At 40.2% G+C, this 21,448-nt stretch overlaps 1 protein-coding gene across 6 annotated transcripts in view; it reads left to right on the forward strand.

Moving 5' to 3' along the window:
* The window catches only part of hecw1a (HECT, C2 and WW domain containing E3 ubiquitin protein ligase 1a), a 100,818-nt gene that overhangs the window by 9,442 nt on the left and 69,928 nt on the right, over window positions 1-21,448 (forward strand). For 3 of the 6 annotated variants that reach the window (XR_012592128.1, XM_074621611.1, XM_074621614.1), the window contains exons 3-7: window positions 1,548-1,873; window positions 3,942-4,049; window positions 8,025-8,119; window positions 15,618-15,693; window positions 17,185-17,354. Coding sequence is in view for 5 of the 6 variants with exons in the window: in XM_074621611.1 (XP_074477712.1) it covers window positions 1,548-1,873; window positions 3,942-4,049; window positions 8,025-8,119; window positions 15,618-15,693; window positions 17,185-17,354 (775 nt within the window). In the remaining variant the exon portion in view is untranslated. The remainder of the gene's footprint in view (window positions 1-1,547; window positions 1,874-3,941; window positions 4,050-8,024; window positions 8,120-15,617; window positions 15,694-17,184; window positions 17,355-21,448) is intronic. The other 3 variants (XM_074621612.1, XM_074621613.1, XM_074621615.1) reach the window with 1 other exon arrangement.

Here is a 21,448-nt window from a genome sequence, read left to right on the forward strand (position 1 = left end):
ACAAACCAAACGCTGGCTCTCGAAAGGAACATTTCCATTTTCATGTTTTTGCGTCGGCCACTGTAGTTCTCAGAAACGCTTCTGTAAACTGCAGTAACGTAAAGCCACAGAGTGTAAAACCGCGGTACCGCCGTCTGATTTCCGTTGCTCCTAAAGTAGTGTTATTATGGTAAGGATGGCTTCTGGGCGAGGCGAACGGCGTTACCACGGTTTTGCACTCGGCGGCTCACGTTAATGCCGTCTTGGAAAGGAAAGAGTGAGCGGAGGGGTACTCAGTTGGTTGCAATCTGCAACCACACCACTAGATGTCACCAAATCCTACACACTGTACCTTTAAGCAGTTCTAATTTAGTGTCTATAGAATAACAAACGTAAACATGACATTTTTTTTTGTTTATTATGCCATTATTATATTTCATGAAGGCAGCAGGAGATGTATTATATCATCAGCACGACTGCATGAGAACTAGTTCACTTACTCATAATAACCCTATAATATCCCCATAGTGACTTACTGTAGAACATATCTGACAGGTTTAGTACTTACTACAGCAAAATCTTTCTTCTGTTATGCCAGTATCGTATATATATCTCATGACTTTATCCACATTTATTTTAGTTTTTGATATACAGCTGGACTGATTTATAGATGATTATCAACTAACAGTTTCAAACATTTTTCAAGCAAAAGTAGTGGAAAATGCCAAACCTTCTCTAGTTCTCAGATGTGAGGATTTGTTGCTTTTCTTTGTCATATATTGTAAACTGAATATATCTTTGGGATTGGACGGTTTGTTGAAAAAAATACAAGACATTAAGGTGTCACCTTGGACTCATGGCCTTTTTTCCCACAATTTTCTTACTTTAAAGCAAGGGTTGGTAATATTAAGAAACTAGGATGGCACTCGGAGAGCGCAGACCTCCGCCAAGCTGCACGAGGACGAATGCCCCCCCCTCTCCGTGCAGCTTACACCATCATCCACGTGTATTTTTGTTTATGTTGAGATCAGCTGTACGCAGCGGAGCAGCGTAAAACACTTCATTCAAACTGGACAGAAACAAAATAAAACTCACCTAAACCGTCGTCGTTACTCTTTCCAACAATCACCAAGTGTGCTTTGGTCGAACTCAACTGTAATTTCAACGAGTTTAATGTAAAAAACGCAGAATCTACAGTTGTCCCCCCCCCTCCCTCCACCCCCCGCTCTCTCTCTGTCCCTCTCTCTGCAGGCAGAAGGAAAGAGGCAGGGTGACGCGTCATCAATGCTTCATCAGTTACAGTGCGCATGTGTTATACCCAGAGGTCTTAACGTTCTGGCTGATAGGAATCCTTAAAAAAAATCCTGAATCCGGACCATGATCCGGATCGCCACCAAAATCTTGTGCCACACTCCACCCCTTCAAAAAATTTCATTCAAATCCATCGCAGACTTTTGGAGTAATCCTGCTAACGGACAAAAAAACAAACCAACGCCGGTGAAAACATAACCTCCTTCCTAGGCCTTCGGCCTTTGCTGAGGTAATAATTCCATGCTGTGTATTTCCCTGCAGAACTTGTACCAGAACCGGTTCCTGGGCCTGGCGGCCATGGCCTCCCCGACCCGCAGCAGCCAGACCCGCCAGCGCTGCAAGGATGCGGTTCGACACAGCTACGGGCCGGACTCCTACGCCGTCAACGGTCTGACCCAGGAGGAGTTCATGCTGGGGCTGTCGCGGTCCACCAGCGACACCGATCTGGTCTCCCCGGACGCTCGCTCCACCCTCACCATCAGCTCCTCCCACTACACCATAGGCCAGTCTGACGACCTGGTGATCACGTGGGACATCAAGGAGGAAGTGGACGCCGGAGACTGGATCGGCATGTATCTTGTTGGTAAGTGAGATATGATATAAAATGAGATGATAAAAGAGTAAAATGTGTCCAGCTGATGATTATTGAACAAACGTTTGACTGACAGCCGTCTGCTTGTGCTGGGACTTTTCCCTCAAACATGGATTGGGATTGACTGCACAGTTAGTCTCTACTCATCCCAACTTGTAAAAACCCAGAATGTATTATTCTCTGCGACGCGTTGCTCTGATTTATCACTGAAATGCAAGCGTGTGATGTCATTAACGATCAATCATTGTCCCCTGAGCTGAATCAGATCCTGACGCGACCCGTCTCAAAGTCAATATATTCACTAGATGACGGAGTATGTGGTGTACAGCGCCTCTGCTCTTTTTCTCTGGAGGTTCGCGTTATCAAACCACTTCCACGCGATTGATGTTTGTAGCGACTACTATCAATCAAAAAGCTGCTAAGAGGCTAAAGTAGGCTCTTCATTGTGTTTGACGCGTACAATCCATACCTAGTCCAGATGCGTGTTTATTAAAATTACAAGCAACAACTGTTGTATAAAAAAACTGAAGTAGGACCTGAAGGTCAACAGAAAATGTCGGAGCCTAACTCACCCTCTTTGTCTCAAATTCTGCGGTCCCAGTGAACAGGTAAAATAAAGTGAAACCACACCCCGGAAATGATAATGATAAATGTAACCATGAAGAATGTTTGCATCCTAAACAAATAATAATAAAGAACTAAATACACATTTTGGATCCTACAAAGTTGTTACATTGTTGAAACTCAGCAGCAACGTGACGTTCTGTCATCGTGTTTCTGCTGTACGTAGTCACAATGTAAATACATCAACACAATAACCTTAATAGTGGGATATGACACATTTTTATCACATAAACCCATTTGTTCCTTTGAAAAGTGAATTTCTTCTTATCGTACTATATACTGTAGAGAAGCGATCACATCACACCAATCCTTGCTGCCCTTCACTGGTCACCTGTGAGTTTTAGAATTGATTTTCAGATTTTACTGCTTGTTTTTGAAGCCTTGAATGTTCTGGCTCCTGCCTACTGTATATCTGTGATTTGCTGACTCCCCATGAGCCTGATCGATGTTTGAGATCCTCTGGCAGGCAAACTCAGTATCTTCCTTTAAATCTCTTCTTAAGACTCACTTTGATATTATGGCTTTTTCTTAAAACTGATGGTACATTGTTGTAACTATTTATGTGATTTTATTTTGTTTAGATTTTAAGTTCTGGGTGTTAATTATTTTAATCATGCTTTTATTGGAAAGCACTTTTTAACCTTGTTTTGAAAAGTGCTATATAAATACAATTTTTATTATTATTATTATATGTATTTGAGAGTCCGTAGTTATCTAAAAAATATCAAGTTCTGAGTTGTATTAAAAGCACCTCAAGCAAATGTTTTCACCTGCTGTATGACATATTATAGTTCTGTGCAACTTGTATTTATATGGAATATGTTGATATGAGCCCCTCGAACATGCGTACTGAAAATAATACAAATTCAGACATTTTTACTGCTTATTTTAGAGAATTTTCTACCATTTTTGGAAAAAAACAGTAGTGCCATGTACCCAAAAATTAAATATAGTATGTTAATAAAATTGCTGTATCTCAGAAAGTACAAGGAGAACAATTAAGTATTTGGTATCTATGAACTCATAACAAGTTGTTGCACATATAAATGCCGTGCAAAAAAAATATTTCATATGGAAAATGTTAAATAAACACAATTTTAGAGTTTTCTACTGAGAAATTCTACTGTTAGATACTTGTCCAAAGTATGTCTGTACCAAATTTCAAGACTTTTGACCAATCAGAAAAAATGTTGTGGCATGTTTTTCTTATCATACTAAACATAGTCTTGGGGCACAAATGGGTTAAGATTCATACCTGTGTTATGATATGATATAGCACACCTGTAATTGGTAGGGAATCAATGGTATTTCTACATGGAGAATCAATTGCAGTTTATATTACGGTAATGTTCAGTGTAATGGGAAATGGAATATAAAAATGACTTCTGGAGGGTTGGAGTAGCGGTGTGATTTAAACAGTTGTACCTCTTTCCAGATGAGTCTTTGTCTGAGAACTTCCTGGACTACAAGAACCGAGGCATCAACGGATCTCACAAGGGACAGATCGTTTGGAAAATTGACTGTAGCTCCAACATCAGTGACCGTAAGTAACACAAACTCTCGGCTTTTTTTTTTGTAAAAAAAAAAAAAAATTTAAAATCGATTTTCCCCAAGGAAATTAGTTTTTCATTCAAATCAGCTCAATAAATAGCCTATATTTGTACCGTTAAACCAATTAAAATTAAATTTTTTCAGCCAGGTTCTACCAAATGCAGCCTGTCACATCAGTGTATGCTTAGCTTATTCATATCGTTTGCATAGCCATAACAATTTTATAAGGTGATAATCTGTCATGTGTTTAGAACTTGTTGTCCAAGTGACCACAGAATCAATGAACGCTGGTTTATGTTTTTGAATTCACTCACAAATGTCACATACTGTAGCTACTATCACATATCCTTGGTCTACTGGACCAAACAGGCAAACACAGCAGAGTTCAGTTTGAACTGTACCAAACAGGTTTAAAGTGTGAAAGCAACCTTATTTGTAGACAGTATGTCGTCCAATATAAGTGGTCATTAAGGTACATTCACTACTTGTCTCCAGTTTTAGTGCCAAATCGTCTTCACCGTGGTGTTTTCTGTAGTGGATTGCTCCTGTAAGCCCAGATAATGCTGCAGCAGCAGCAGTCTCTGGAACAGTAACAGGGTTGCTTACAGAGGCACATCATTAGAGGCAGGGAGAGGGGAGAGGGGGGGGGGGGGAGGATGGGTGCAGGGAGACGGTCACAAATGGTGCACAATCTCTGCGTTTAGGGACATGGGGAATTGTGTGTATGAGTGAGAGAGACTACGTGGAAATAGAATACATTTATCAGTGTAAAGCCGTCCAGGTGTTTCCATTTAGCAACACCAGCCTCTATATCACAGGTGGAGGAGGCTTTTTCCGAAGCTGCAGGCTTTATAGGGCTGAGGCTGTTATTATAAACTGTTCCCAGTATTCATACTTGTGTTTTTTTTCAGCATGGAAAGGCCCACAATACTGCTGCTACTAATACTAATACAAATTAGGGTTGTCAAAGTTAACTCGATAATAACGCATTAATAACGCAAATTTGTTTTAAAGCCACTAATTTCTTTAACGCATTAACACAATCGATCTTTCAGAAGTTGTAGCGCTCTCAGTTTTAAAGCTAGAGTGAAGATACTGGCATCATATGAACCAAGAAAACCTAATGAATCCATTGGTACCAACCATGTCATACTAGCTTGTCGAGAAGGAGACTAAATAATGCTACAAATCTTGCGCTAAATTTTGGCGTGGAAAAACTGGCATGGCCATTTTCAAAGGGGTCCCTTGACCTCTGACCTCAGAATATGTGAATGAAAATGGGTTCTATGGGTACCCACGAGTCTCCCCTTTACAGACATGCCCACTTTATGATAATCACATGCAGTTTGAGACAAGTCATAGCCAAGTCAGCACACTGACACTCTGACAGCTGTTGTTGCCTGTTGGGCTGCAGTTTGCCATGTTATGATTTGAGCATATTTTTTATGCTAAATGTAGTACCTGTGAGGGTTTCTGGACAATATCTGTTATTGTTTTGTGTTGTTAATTAATTTCCAATACTAAATATATACATAGATTTGCATAAAGAAAGCATATTTGCCCACTCCCATGTTGATAAGAGTATTAAATACTTGACAAATCTCCCTTTAAGGTACATTTTGAAGAGATAAAAAATGTGAGATTAATTTGCGATTAATCTAGTGGATTGACAGACCGACATTGTGAGAGTTCTGTAATTATTATTATTTTTTTTTTACCTACAATGGCCCTAATACACCATTGTAAATGGGAAAACAATTCAGTAAATGTGATTTCTAGGAGACAGGCTGGCCCTGTGCTGTAATTGTTGCAGTGATTATTACCTTTAATGACTAAAAGTAGCTAACTAAGCTGCAATCATGCCTTGCACTGTTCATACTGTGGCTATATTTGTGGATACATTTAGTACACTTCATTTTGTCACCAGCGTGTACACTAATAAGGTCCCTGTCTGTGTGACCCTTCCCAGCGTTTCCTAATGAGGTTTTTTCTATGGCCTTGCTCCTTGTTCTCCTTTAAAGAGTGCTTAAACTGAGAACTTTAACCTTCTTCACAATGCGAGTGTTATCAAACCATTTAAGGCCGTGCAAACAGCAGGCACACTCGTGTACATTCAATCACTAGCATGCAGTGTTGTTGTGTCTTCTTGTCAAATCATCTGAGTGTGTCTGGCCAAACAAGCAGAAAAACATGGAGCTTTACTATGACCTTAATCTCCTCGTATCCCCTCAAGGCCTTTTGCTTTTGCTCTACTTCCCCTATTTTCCGAGATACTATTGAGTCCCACAAATGATAGATATCAGCTATCACTGATGACTAATAATTTGAATATATCATAAGAAGGTTCAGTTATTCTCCTTCACCCCTAATTTCTTGATAAATTAATTTTTATATAGGATTTAACTGGCCCCCGCGACCCGACCCTGGATAAGCGGTTGAAGATGAGTGAGTGAGGATTTAACTGATTAAACTATTAAACTATTAATACTATACTACTCTTAAACTAAAAACATGTGGATTATAATTTTAAATTATATAGTTAATATATAAATATATATGTATATATAATTAATTATATAGTTAATAAATTATATATATTTCAAATTTGAATTAATCCTAATCTTTGAAAAGCCACTAAGGACATGTCAGAACATCTTGATTTCTTTTAAAAAACATATTAAGCCCGTTAATCCAAACATGTACATTGTTCTCCAAAATATAAACTTGTTTCATCATACAATATGAATGAAAATAAGACAAAGAACTTGCCACAACATAATCATCCTATGCAAATCGAAAAGCAGTATTTTTACGTGAGGGGGAGAAAAAAAAAGAAGGAAGAAAATGTTTTATTTATATATTTATTAATAAATAAATAAAAAAATAATAAAAGAGCTAAAAATTAAAAAAAACATTAACAGAGTAATACAATAAAAGCAAGTAGAAACAGTCAAATAATAAGACAAAATAACAAAAAATACATAAATAATAATAATAATGGTAAGTAAATAAGTGAGTAGAAAATAAATTAAAATGCATTAAATAATAATCATGATTAAAAAAAAAAAATTAAAAAAGTACTATAGATGACAACAGATTGTGAGACAGTAATGCTACGGTCACATTACCAGCAACATGTGAAATATAATATGATATTATATAGTCAGCATTAATACATTAAAGATTTCAAATTTTAATTAGTCCTTTGAATCTTTGAAAAGCCACTAAGTACATGTCAGAACATCTGTCATTTTGTTTTAACTTTTTATTTATTGAGTCCGTTAACTCCTTTCAACATACAATATAAATGAATAAGACAAAGAACATGCCATAATATACTTTAATACACTTTTACTGGGAAAGTGGCTGCATGTCCTCGACACTGTACGAAGCACCGTGGCTGCTAAGTTAATGCTCTTGGACGGGTGAACTGGGGACTCAGTTGTCTATTGTGCTCACACACTGCAGCTGGTACACCGCTGCATGCGACGCACAAAACTTGTCGGTTCCTAATGAGACATTTTATTTGACGCACTACAAATAAAACAATAGAAAACAGAAGAAACAGAATATCTGTAATTAAACCATTTTTATAATTTTTACCAATTTACATCGGCTACCTGTACATAACTGTATATACGTAGATTCACTGTATAGTCATTCCCAATGCTCATCAATGCAACTCAAATGAACATGATTACGTGGGACGTCACTCATGAAGTCATTGCTAGAAACTCGGATGTATACAAATGGAAAACCACAAGACCCGTTTTTTAAAAATATATCCTTTTGGGAAATAAAATCATCAGTCATCAGATTTTTTGTTTTTTGTTTAAAATTCAGGTTAAAAAAAAAAAAAGACAATGTGGAGTAGGATTCAGTGTTGGTGAAAGGAAACTAATTCTTGATTCATTTTCTCTGCATCATTGCTACCTCCCGTTCCCACTCATCTGTGTGTCCTCCTCAGCTGAGACCCGGGTCTGCTTCAGGTACTACCACGGTGTCACCGGAGCTCTGAGGGCCACCACACCCAGCATCACCATAAAGAAAGTTTCTCCACCGGTAAGTCTCTTTATTTTGACCTATGCAGCTTTCTGAGATCTATGGGGCTTTTCACTCAGTATCTTGTGTCTGTTGAATGGCAGCCCAGTCTTTTAGTCTCTCTTCACTTCTGTCAGTCATGTTAATCAACCTTAGCGTTGAGGAAGCTACTTTGAAATTGTAGCTTCCCCGGGTACGAGCTACTCCTGAAGTAGCTACGCTGCAGCTACGCCTCTGATGAACTCTACATTGGAAAAAAGGTTATACAGTTAGATTTTGCAGGAAAAGGCTCTGCTCTTTTGAGGGAGGTTTCAAAGAATTGAAGCTAATCTTCTTAACACTTCAGATACAGCATCAGATGTACAGAAATGTATATGAACGTAGAGCTCAGCAAGATAACCTGCTCAGTGTCTCTGAAAGGACGATACCTGGCTGAGAGAAGTTAAATATTGCTGAAATATTTAACATCTTTTTATTTTTAAAAGTACTTTTACTTTCTTTTATTAGTATTATTATTCTATTATTTCACAAGAGTTTCCACGGTTTGCTGGTTCCCTTCTAGACATATATCATTGTTGTATACACAGCACTGGCCCTTGAGAAAAAGTAAATAAAAGTGGTGTAAGTGTAAGTAATGAGCTGTAGTTGATTTGTGGAGAGTGTTACCACTAACAAGTGATATTAATGAGCTTTTACATGGGAATTCAAATTGTGGTGTACCATACGAGGGCTGATGATGTCATTCACTACTGTGGCTTTGGTCACAACCATCCTGGTTGGAGCCATGTCGGATGAACCCATAATTCCCACAGGTTATGAGATGAAGTGCAGTAATGTCACCTTCATGTAATGCAGTGCTTGTCAAACATCAGTGCATATTTTGATAATTTGACCTACAACTAAAAGAAGTTTATTATGTAAGGGATAATATACAGCGAGCCGGTCATTGTACATTATCCCGCTTATTACACGGCTACTTACTGAAAAAATCTATAATTTGACGCAAAAACGGTCCGCCAGAGTCCGACATCAGAGCCCATAGCAACGGTCTGTTATACATAGCAACGGTGTACAGAAATCACAGACCACAGAACGCCGTGATTGACCAATCACAATCGAGTATTCATCACAGCCGTGTAATAAATCAGGATAACCAAATTGTGTTCAGGGATATTTTTAGCAGCAGCACTGCACTGCTGTTGAATGCATACTGTGTAGGGGAAACACTGTTAGAATCAGGCAACGTTCAGTACAACTGAAATCAGAAGCCAGGAATAACTTGACCAGTTCTCAATAGCCGAGCCCGAGATCAAGACAAGTCTGAGTCCAACAAGGAATGAGTCCAAGACAAAGTGCAAGACTTCAAAAAAGTGGACTCGATACCGAGACTAGATTTGAGTACTACAGCCCTCCCCAGGACGATGGGACAACATTAGTCTCAAGCCCTGATCCCTGATCCCCGGTACCCAGGTACCTGCGGTACTGGAGAAAAACGAGTACTAAGGCTGCAGCTAACTATTATTTTCATTGTCGATTATTTTATTGATTAATCGATTAGTTGTTTGGTCTATAGAATGACAGAAAATGGTGAAAAATGTCGATCAGTGTTTCCCAAAGCCCAAGATGACATCCTCAAATGTCTTGTTTTGTCCACAACTCAAAGATATTCAGTTTATTGTCATAGAGGAGTACCAGAAAAATATTCACATTTAAGAAGCTGGAATCAGAGAATTTAGACTTCTTTTTTTTTTTAAATTACTTAAACCAATTAAAGCTGAAGTCGGCGAGATTGGAGCCAATATGATTAAAAAAAGTAACTTTATAAAACGGTCGCTATATCCTGACAGTCGTACATGAAACAGGTAACCTGAAAAAAATCATGTTCCTCTGATGTCCTCTGATGTCCTCCGGTGCTCCTAACGGCATCTGCAAGATTTCACAGACCGGAGGAAAACAAGCAGTAAGAGCTGATCTGAGGTCTGCTGTCCAGCTGCCGTCTATGAGAGCCGGCTGTCAATCACTCGCGAACTCCGACCAAACGCTCAAACTAGGCAGCGCTGATCAAATATGAATCAATATTCTGTTACTGTAATGCCAATTCCTTGCCTCAAATGTTTTCGAATCATCTTGTAGTGCACGGTTTAGCTTTAAAATGAGAAAGTTTGTGACGCCGCCACCATTGTGAAATCTGGTGAAGGAACGCCAAAAATCTTTTGAGCAGTATAGTACCAAATATTACTGATCAGCATATCAATATTGTCATTGCCCTTCTAAAGCCCATATCAGCCAGACCCTGTTATCAGGAGGGTGTCCAGCTGGGTGATTGGGTTTCAGTGTTTGGCTTCCCATTCTGCTGCTGTGGGCCCCTGGAAATGCTGATGGACCCAGAACCTGATCTGTGCTTGCTTCCTGAGGACAAACGAATAAAAATAACCGCCATAGGACGGGAGACAGGAAGGGAGGGTGGGGGGAGGGAGGGAGGGAGGAGTAGAGATAGGAGAAGAGTCCCCCCTCCAGGTAAGTCATTCATGTTTTCGGAGGCGAGGGGTTGGAAAGCAGCAGGTTCTAACAGCTGGAGGCCGACACGACACGGTGGAGAAACGAGGAGATGGATGGACAGGAAAGCAGCGGAGGGAGATGTGACGTTTATTCTAGACAGAGAAGACACAGCGCTTGATTTATATGGGTGTGATGGACGGCATGTGTCTCCAGCTGGGACTGCTGTCTCCCAGTCGTCCTGAGAGGAGGAGCGGGAGGAGGACGAGGCTCAGCTGGATAGCCTGGGTAACCATAAATATTCACTCCGTCCGCGTCTTTCTCTTTCCTTACTCACACGCCGGTGACAGCTCATTCAGTCAATCTGCCTCTGCCTTCATTTTCTCGCGGCATCTTGAGACACACATGCTTCTGAATCTGCTTACTGTCTAGTTGAAGTGTAATATCACTCCGTCGGTTGATATTTGCTTATAAAATATGATGACTGGTGGTGGCGTGCAGAATTTATTTAGTAGTATGTCATTGAATATAGCCTCTAACCTGTAATATAGTGTTGATTGGTCCGATCCATCATTTTGCTGATATACACTGCCGTTCAAAAGTTTGTAAAGTTTGTTATATTGATTTTTTTCTCATATTAGTTTTCATTTCGTTTGGATTAGGGCTGTCAATCGATTACAACTATTTAATCGTGATTAATCACAAATTAATCACACATTTTTTGTCTGTTCAAAATGTACCTTAAATGGAGCCACAGTGTTGCATAACAAAATTCAAGATTCAAGATTCAAGCCCTTTATTGTCATTCTGTATTACAACTAAATTAGATTGTGACAGTCCCATAGGTGCTAATGAGAAGATGATACAATATAAAAAGAGATAATACAATATAAATATAAAAAAAATAATACAATATAAAAATACCATATGTACATTGGCGAGATGCCAGATTCTTGTACAAAGTGTCCATCAGATCATTATTTCACAATAGTGTCCAACATATTGTTATTACACATGTCTGTAAACAGTTCACGTTTGTGACAGTAAATTCATACATGATTAGTATTGCACATTCCGACAGGTCTTATTACACGTGTTCATCTCAGACAGAAGAGATGTAAGAGTTCAGGAGGTTTATGGCAGTTGGGGAAAAAAATCAGTTTTTAATCAGTCTGTTTGTGCCGATTGATCTGAAGCGCCTGCCTGACGGGAGGAGCTTAAACAGGTTTTGTGTCCGGGGATGAGGGATGTCCTTCATGATGTTTTTGGCCCTTCTCATACAGCGAGTGTTGTCAAGGTTGTCAAGTGATGGCAGTCCATTGCCAACAATGTCCTGTGCTGTTGTCACGAGGTTAGCTCTTCTTAGCCTCCACAGAAAGTCGAGGCATTGCTGTGCTTTGCCTATACTACCATTGAGGTGTTGACAGCCCGGGAGAGGTCCTCTGAGATGGTGACTCTTAAAGCTGGAGACTCTCTCCACAGCCTCTGCTTTAATGGTTATTATTACTGTTGGAACCACTTCTTCCACCAAATCTCCTTCGACTTTGAATTTGTTTTCCAGTCCAGAAAAGCGCGGTGCAATTGGGCTCTAAATATTTTGGGAAGCTGTTTGTCTTTGGGCCCTCTGCTGTCTACTCAGTGGTTAGATTTGAGAGGTTTAGACTGTGATTTGTCAGTCCATCGATTGTTCAGCTGATATTCCAACAATGCTAACCCTAGACTAACATTCTATTTCTATTGGGAAGTTTGAAGAAGAGCTTTGCTTTTACTTCTTCTTCTTCCTCGTGTCCAGCCATCTTCTGTACCACGTCTTTCCAGTGGTTGGCGCAGGCGAGCGCAGCGGCATTTGGTTCGGCCAGGTCATCTTTGGTACATTGGTTTGGGATTCGCCACACACACACATGCATCGGAAGTTGTTATTTTCCATTTCTTCATGGACACCTTGCAGCATCCTTCACCGGCCCGCAGGCGGTTCAGTGTTTTTTCCAGACAGCCCAAGGTTTCATCGTGGCCGGTAGCGAGGCATTCATCTGGGGTGATGCCTCTCTACATCCAGTGGGTTGTCTGGTTGCCAAGGCTGTTCCACTGGTTCTGCCATTCAGTAATCCTGGCATCAGTTGGGGTTGGTCTCCAGTACTTCAGTGGTGTCCAGGAAACTGCTCCTGGAGCTTAGCTGAGCATCATTTGCTTTTACTAAATGATGGCATGTAACAAACCACCCCGACCTATCAGACCTACTCTCAACACTGAGCTGATATAACCTCCCCTACACTTCCACTCTAACTGAGTTAGATCACCCAGCTTCTCTTGGATGTATTAAAATATCTCACACACACTCGGCCAGAGTTTGGAGCCTTGGTGTCTCTGACCTGTCATCGGATGGGGATCCACTTTGTCTCTTCCAGGCTCGTCATGGTTGGGAGGAGGGGTGCTTTTATTGTGTAAAATCTCTCTCCTCTTACATCATTTAAGATCCCTGCAACTCTTAAAGGACGCTCATGAATTCTACATACTGTTCCTCTTATATGTTTCAAAGCAGCTGAGTAGTTGGTCTTCCTGTACTGTCTGCAGTCGGGTGGTAGATTATATAAAGTGTGTTGCAGACGGATGAAGCTGTCATTTGGTTCATCTGTGAGATTAGAATCATCGAGGAGACCCGCGCTGGCACTCGTCTCTCTGACTGTACTCAGAAAAGGCAGATTAGCATCTCATTAAAATTAATTGGTCCAAACATCTGTCATTTCCTTTATCCCTGTATCTTTTTGTTTCTACTGCCAGTTTTTTTTTTTTGTTCCCAGCCAGTTGCATAAGCATTGAGAGCTCATACAGTGAGTGTCACTACTATATTTAGTAAGACTGTGACACACTGGCTGGTTTACATGTTCCTATACTGTCTCCATTTCATATGCCACATCAATGCCAAAATCAATCCGTGCTTTTTGTATAGTTAATTACCAGAGTGACGATGTCTCTATTGGCCAGTTTGTCTCTCTGTTTGTCTGTTCAACATTGTAAAGTATCTCATCAACCACTGGCCAGACTGTGAAGTCTTTGCTGTTTTTGGTATGGAATTTGCGAAATTACAGAGCTGGGGGAGGGGGTAATAATCTGAGGAAAAATTTAGATTAAAGTTGTAAATTTACAAGAAAAAAAACGTGGATATTCTCTGAGATTAATGTGGGAAATTTACGAGAAAAAACTCACATTTAAACGAAAAAAACATGAATATTCTCTGAGATTAAATTCGCGAATTTACAAAAAAAAACTGATTTATGAGAAAAAACATGAATATTCCCTGACATTAAATCTGCAAATTTATGAGAAAAAAACTTGAATATTCACTGAGGTTACAAAGTCACAAATTTCCGAGAAAAAAATTGTGTTTTTCTTTTGTCAAGGAAACAGATTGCTTTGTAAGGTTGGATCAAACTCATCACACCACAGGTTCTACTGTTACACTGGTAACGCCAGCCGCTGTATGAATTTCGTTGCTCCTAAAGTAGAGTTCATATGGTGAGGACGGCCTCTGAGCTGAGCGATGCGAAAGGTCCTGAAAGATATATACACACGTTTTCTTTCATGTTCTTTCTGTGTTCTTTTATGAACATAAATAAATACTAATATGGTTAATATATTTGTTGACTCACGTTAATTCAGTGTTTAACAGTGGTGTCTGTGGAGCGATGAGGTTGATTCAGCCTTGCAAAGTGAAGCGATGTAGTTTCTTGAATAAAACAAACATTTATTTTTCTCGAAATATATGACTTAATAAATTTGTGATTTCTTTCTCATAAATTTACCACTTTAATCTCAGTGAATATCCTTTTTTTTTTTCTCTGCCCGGCACAAATTTGTGTCTATTCGCCTCTTTGCATTGACTTTGTATGTAAAAGTTTGCTTCGCTCTTGGTGTGAACGCACCATTAGTCTTGCTCCAAACCAAGAAGGAAGAAAGATGATATAATGCCTGTGAATGAGGTCCAATATTAGTGATAAATGTTGGTTCATTCCATGTTATCTAAATCAAGTTAATACTCCTGAAGTCGGAGCATCCCCGAAGCTCACCTGCTAGAGCGGGCGCCCCATGTACCAAATCTGAGTCCTCAGCGGCCCGGGGTTCGAATCCGACCTACGGCCCTTTGCTGCATGTCATCCCCCCTCTCTCTCTCTCCCCCTTTCATAACTGTCACTGTCTCTACTCTATCAAAAAAAAACTAAAACTAAAAATACTAACGTGATAGCGTAACCCTTCTGTTTTAGCAATGCCATGACCTGTCCTTTAATGCCATCTTAAAGACTCTTTACTATTTATTTACCTTTACAGCCTTAAAACTGGTAAGGCTTATTTTAGTTACATCCTAAAAATGTGTGTATTTACAGAAGTTAAGAATATCCAGAAGGAAGAATCCAGGATTTGTAAAACTCAAGACTATGACTGTGCAATGTCACTGTGACTTTAATATTTCATTGGGTAACCTCTAAGACGTCTCACCCATCATTTCTGGGGGTTTTTTGCCTGCTCATATTTGACTGGGCTCAGTATTCAGGGAATATCAAGCCAAACATTTCCGCTGTACGGCGGAGCTGACGCATCCCAGCAGTATTTACACTCTCCTCCACTTCCTCTTCTGTCTCTCTCTCTCACCATCCCCCACGCTCCTCCTCTTCCTGGCTGCACAATCAATGTCAGGATAATGAAGACAGAGTATTGATCGCAGGACGCTGTCAGGCCTGACTGAAAACGGAGCTTTACAAAAGCCCCGGCTGAAATGAGACTGGACGTTTCGTCTCTATCTAAACACGAAGGTCTCAGACGTAACATGATTTCATTGATGTGTCATGTGTGACTGTTATTCCGTTATTTGGCTACGTGACCCACTTTCCTCATGGGCATCATTAAAGTTTTATCTTACAGCGAAGGAGGAAAGACACTGATGTAGAAGAGAAGGACGACTTGAGTGTGTTTCCATGTTCTTCTCATGTGAGGACATGTCTTGACTGTCCGTTTCTGTCTGTGTCCTCAGGTATTAAAGCCAGTAGTTAGTCCTGAAGTCAACCATGGACTGGGCAACAGGAGACTCATCAACTTTTCCTTGTCAGGTAGGATGCCAACAAACATGTGTGTTTTTCTTTCCATCCGTTCCTGTATTGCTTTCCTCCGACATTCAGACACACTCCGTCCTCATTTGACCTGCAGCTCTCTGTAGTAATGTCTGTTGTTTTAACGGTGTCTCTCTGAAAGCGGTGGTACTGTATGCTCAAAAATCAATGCCAGCCAAACTGATTAACTCTGACATTTACTACTTTAAAGGGGAACACCACCTAATTTCAGAATTCCAATATGTTATGTCCATGGCTCGGGAAAGTTCAATCAATATTAGTGAACATGAGCTACTTTCTCTCGAAGCCAGAAACCAAAGAAGTGAGTCTCAAACTTGATGATGTCATAGGGTATAAAGTCTGGAGCTGAGTCAAGAGCTCTTCCAAACATAATTAAATGAGTTTATATTTCATTAAGTTTGCAAATAGCTCGATAATGTAATGAGCCGGGACTGGGTTTATTACTTTATGACGGATGAAACAGGGAACAGATGGATCTTTTATTTTGAAAGATAAAAAGTTTAAAAAGGTAACGTTACAAATAGAAGATGTGGAAACTCGCTTTAAAAACAGATGCGCTCGTAGCTGGGCGGTACCGTGAGGTGGTCGGCGTGTTTCCGTGTAACGTAACGACGGATGTCTCTCTCATTCAGCAACCTTGTTGTGTTCGTTTAACGTTACACTACGTTGTCCCTCACCGTCCCGTCATCTACCGCTTTTTTTCTTCCTCACCGCGAACGGCCAGCAAATCCCGCACCTCGATGTCTCGCCACACATCCGTGTTGTTCTCGTCCGTTGTTCATCTCCGGTGTGTCTGAAAACATTCCTGCTGCTGTCGCTCCGTTTGTTTATGAGCTACGGCGACAAGTGACAGTTGCATCACGGACTGTGCGCCCTCATTTGCAACCGAATAGGTTTGTCCCGCCCGTTTGTTAGCGACCCTGGTGCGTGAAGTTCACATAGAAATCAACCCTGGTCCGACCCTGATCTGACCCAACCTCCAGTAGTATGTGAGATTAGCCGTGGACAGACAGATACATACACACACACATGACAGAGCGCATGATCTCCCTACAGGCTTACGCCTGGCGGAGATAACAATTGATTCTATTAACAGTCTATAGTATTCATTGCAACAGTCCTTTGGTTTTACAAGAGAATATCGAGTACTTCCATCCTCTAGACTAGTGGTTTTCAATGTCTGGCACTGTGGGCTTTCCCTCAGACAAAATCTAATTTTTGAACTCTAGTTCCCATAATGCTTTGCAGTATGTAAACAGGGCATCATCATTTTAAAATTCAAAGAAATGTTTTCTGAAGAATAGTACAGTTTATCCCACAGTCATAGATAAACCCTACAACTGCAAGTCACTAATGAAAATCCTGCCATATGTGGATCTGAACCTGTGCCAGAGTTTTCTATTATAACAAGAGGACAGACATTTTTTGTGTCATTCCATAACCCTTTGCTTTCACGTCCACCTCTTTCAGACCTCCAGGCGCTTGGTTTGAAGAAGGGGATGTTCTTCAATCCCGACCCCTACCTGAAGCTCTCCATCCAGCCCGGAAAGCACAGCATCTTCCCCTCGCTGCCACATCACGGCCAGGAGAAACGCTCCGCAGTGGTCTGCAACACAGTCAACCCACAATGGAACACCGAGGTACATATAATAGTCCTATTTCCGTCTTCCATTTAAATGTTTTATGTCTTTAAAGCACTCTGAGGTGCTTGATGTGTAAAGTTACCATGGTTACTGGTGTTGTTCTCATCTCACTCAAGGTCGGCAGAAAAGGCATCTTAAACAGTTTATACCAGCCGGGAAATGGTTCACACACAGTGTCACTCTGCTCTGCAGTAATACAACAGACTGTGATGTCTTGGTGTAGCTTGACACGAGCTTGAAAACATATATGCAGTCGTGTTAATTTAACTAACATCTAGGGGAAGATTTAAGTACTATAACATTGGCTAACATACTGAACTTTTGTCAGACGCCCGGCTGTTTCCGTTTAGTTCTGTCGCCTCAATGAACCGGGAGCAGCTCGTTGGTGAAGTTGAAATGAGGAGTTATCTATACGATACCTCCTCATTTCACTATACAAACCTAATTAAGGTGGCAGCTGTCTGGAGGGAGATAGCCAGGGAGCTGAAAGTTTCCTACCTGCTGTTGGCTATATTGTCATTTCCAGTAGATATCACAATATTAAACGTGGGTTTTCTGTTTAAAAAGAACAAACGTAGGAAGATAGATAAGATAGAGATAAAATACTTCTCCAGTCTGATCTCGAGCGTATAGCTGATCGGTAGCCGACGTGGTTTGTTTACATGACGTAACAGAAGTGCATATAGCGAATTCAGTGTGGACACGGTGTAGGAAGGAGATTTTTGGGCCCCTGACAGCTTCTGGGCCTCGGTGCGCCGCACCGGTTGTAGCGTCGATATTTATGCCACTGAGAAGAGATATTTTTGGGTGGCCAAGGATATTGGTTTACCACCCATACAACTGGTGATTCTGCAGATTCATGCACCTATAATTAGGTTGGGTATTGGTTCTTAATACGTTTTAAGGTATATCAACCAAAATAACACAGTACCGAGTAGTATCGAAACCATATCAAATATTCAGTATCTGTGTATCGATGTTTTGATATTTTTGACAACACTATTATCTGCCACTGTGCAGAAATGCCGGGTTTAAACACAATGAATAGACGTGCAAAAAAAGCTGCGCAACATTCAAATGTTGATTTTGGATTCAAATGTCAGCGTTATGACTGAAGCTGTGAACTATTCGGTACAGCCCTACAAACAACGGTTCTTAACAGTATAGTAGGTCAATGTAGTCGTCAGTTTAGTCTCAATACTGGATTGTTATTTAAATGAATTTTGAAGGAGAAAATGTCCTAAAATTCACATGTTCCTTATATATAAACCCAGTACAACGGATTGCACAACACAGAAAAAGGGAGGATTGGGTGCTTCTTTGGTTTCAGCAGTAGAGTAAGAGGATCAATGTAATCCATGAAAATCATGTTTGCTTTGTGGAAAACAAGATCAGCCAATTGATTTTCTCATTTAGAGACTTTTTCTTGGAAAAGCGTACGTTTCTGGAAAGTTCATCGCCAGTCAATCCTGTTGTGGACGCAGCAGTTTAGCGGCAGGAGCTAAAAGGCTTAAAGTGATATTAACATTTTATATACTATGTGTAGGAAGCTTTGCCAAAGGAATGACTTATTTCATAAATACATGAAACTCAATTTATCTTTGTTTAATTGTTAAGGACTGTAACTTAAACTGCAACGGTCATACACTATTTCACATACAAATCTTTTTTTTAACTTGTTTAAACTTTAATTTTTAGTATAGGTGAGCACACATAAGTAAAATGACACTAACTATAGTTGAATGACAGACCTGGTCAGCCTTCCTGTGGGCATTATTATCATGATGAATCTATTCCAGGGATTTATTATATAATGTCTTACACTCCTGAGTCAGTGCCACTTCATTTCAATTACCATTTTCACCGTTCCTTAATGATATACCTGCTTAAAACTAATGCTTCATAGTTTGAGGGCTCAACGTCATGATAATGGCATTTAAGGTGAGTAATATCACTAATAGCTCCTGTTAAAGTGTTTCTCCAGACTTGCCAGTACATCATAATCAGTATTATTGAAATTCACTGTCATGCCTCTGAGTATGCTCTATTAGAACAAATTAGAAAAAAGAATCATTATTTTAATAACTTTGTTAACAAATGTGAATAAATATCCCTCTCATTGAAAGTCTGTTTGGAAAATTGATTACTCAAATAGTCTGGAGTAATTGGAAATATTTGGATCACTTGAGACTTTCAAGTGATCAATTAAATCCCAAATACGGTTTCTCTCAGTCATGTTTAAATTCCTCGCCTGAAGTTTTAAGGAATGCTTCTGCACCTTGTCAGTCAGGACCTGTAGCTTGCCGTCTGAACATTTCATTTTTCTTTTTCTCTGTCATTTTTCTGCCTACTGTGTTTTTGGAAAGACAACATTTATACTTTGCCAGATGGATAATTGCAATCAGACGCAAAAAAAAAGGTCAAATTGCATTCAGCTGCACAACTTTATGGGTGTGTTTGCACTGTAATATGATTACATTATATATTACAGAGCGTTATCACTTGGGAATCGGACCTTGAGATTGAGCAGATAGCGGTTGCAAGTGATGTGCAACTCATGTGCTATCAGCGGCCGCAATCCGTTCTTTGCGAATCAGTGTATTTGTGCATAACACAGAGCTGTTTTCTGTCCGACTGCGTTGTCTGTTTCACGGCACAGTCTCTACCTTTTATTACGTCCCTCAGGAGACTCCATACACTGATTGAATGTAGTGTCCCTCTTGGCAGCATCCACTCAGCTCGAAGCCACTTTCCCTTTTTTCCAAACAGCTCTCATGTTGAGTGGAGCTCGGCTTGCTTGGCAGTAATGTACTGTATAACTCTAATGGGTCTCCATAGCATGCTTCCTCGGTCAGCATACTTTTCCATACTGCAGCCCGGTGCTGTGCAGCTTTAAGAGAGAGAGAGAGAGAGAGAGAGAGAGAGAGAGTGTGTCTGCATCATTATGTAATACGATAAAATGATGACATGATATTAGCACCAAAAAAAATATACCATCACAAGAATGGATCCCTGGAAACTGGACAGTACTTTCCATGGAATTGAGTATTTTATTGCAGATATATTCTATAAATAGTGGTGCTATGAAGCTTTTTTTTGCATTATTAATGCAGGGTTATATTTAGCTTCATTCGCCACTATATTAGATTAGTGTTGACCTTTATTAATGCCGTTTACTTCTTAGTAAAGTACTTAGTACTTAGTGCTGGATCTGATATGGTTTGATTGCTTGTTTGTTGAGGAGTTTTATTCTTCCGTGGTCAAAAAGATGTTTAACAAGCTTTCTAAATTTGGAAATGAGTAACAGTTTAGTGTTAATACTAAAGGGTGCATGGTTCCCAAAATTCTTGCTAATACCAAGCTAGATTGTGCTCAATAGACTAATTCCATTAGTTCCAAAAGGGCAAAACCTTTGGCCCTACTTTAGTAGGGGTCAAGCGGGGGATATGTGAGCCATGCTCAATTTTGCCTTGTTTACAGTAGTGCAGTGATCACTGTTATGCAATGGAGAACTGAGCTTATACTGTATGTGCGCACTGCAACAATTCAGAAGCCAGTCGCTTTAGCTTGTATCTCACGCTCAGTAATGCAGACGTCTAAATGAAGAGAGCTTTCCCTCTCTGTAGGCATGTGCGATACGTTGGAATAAGAGTTGTGATCCGCCGTGCTTAACGGGGGGGGGTGGTATGGATTTATAAGCTCCTTTTAAACGTCATAGTGATGTCATCAGGGTTATCTCAGCTTGGACTTTGGAACGACAACAATTTTAACAGAAAGCCTGTGTTGCCAACTAGGGATGTGGATTTTGAATGATGTGGGGAGGAGAAGGAGCTTGTCTCCATGGATACCAACAACTTTTCTTTCCGCCATTTCCACCACCAACCACAGAAGAAATAACCACTGTTGCTGCTTTGTAAATGTGGTGGAAGTCTCAGATATGTCAGAAAACCAAACGCCGTTGTGTCTGGGTTCATAACGTCACCCGACGGCGAGCTGTATTCACATACAGTGTCGTTGCACTGACTGTATCTAGCAAGCCACACGTCGCTACTGCGGTATGAACCCAAAATAAACAGATAGTGCTGTGATTT

This window comes from Sebastes fasciatus, chromosome 21, assembly GCF_043250625.1.
Source record: "Sebastes fasciatus isolate fSebFas1 chromosome 21, fSebFas1.pri, whole genome shotgun sequence".
NCBI lineage: Eukaryota > Metazoa > Chordata > Actinopteri > Perciformes > Sebastidae > Sebastes > Sebastes fasciatus.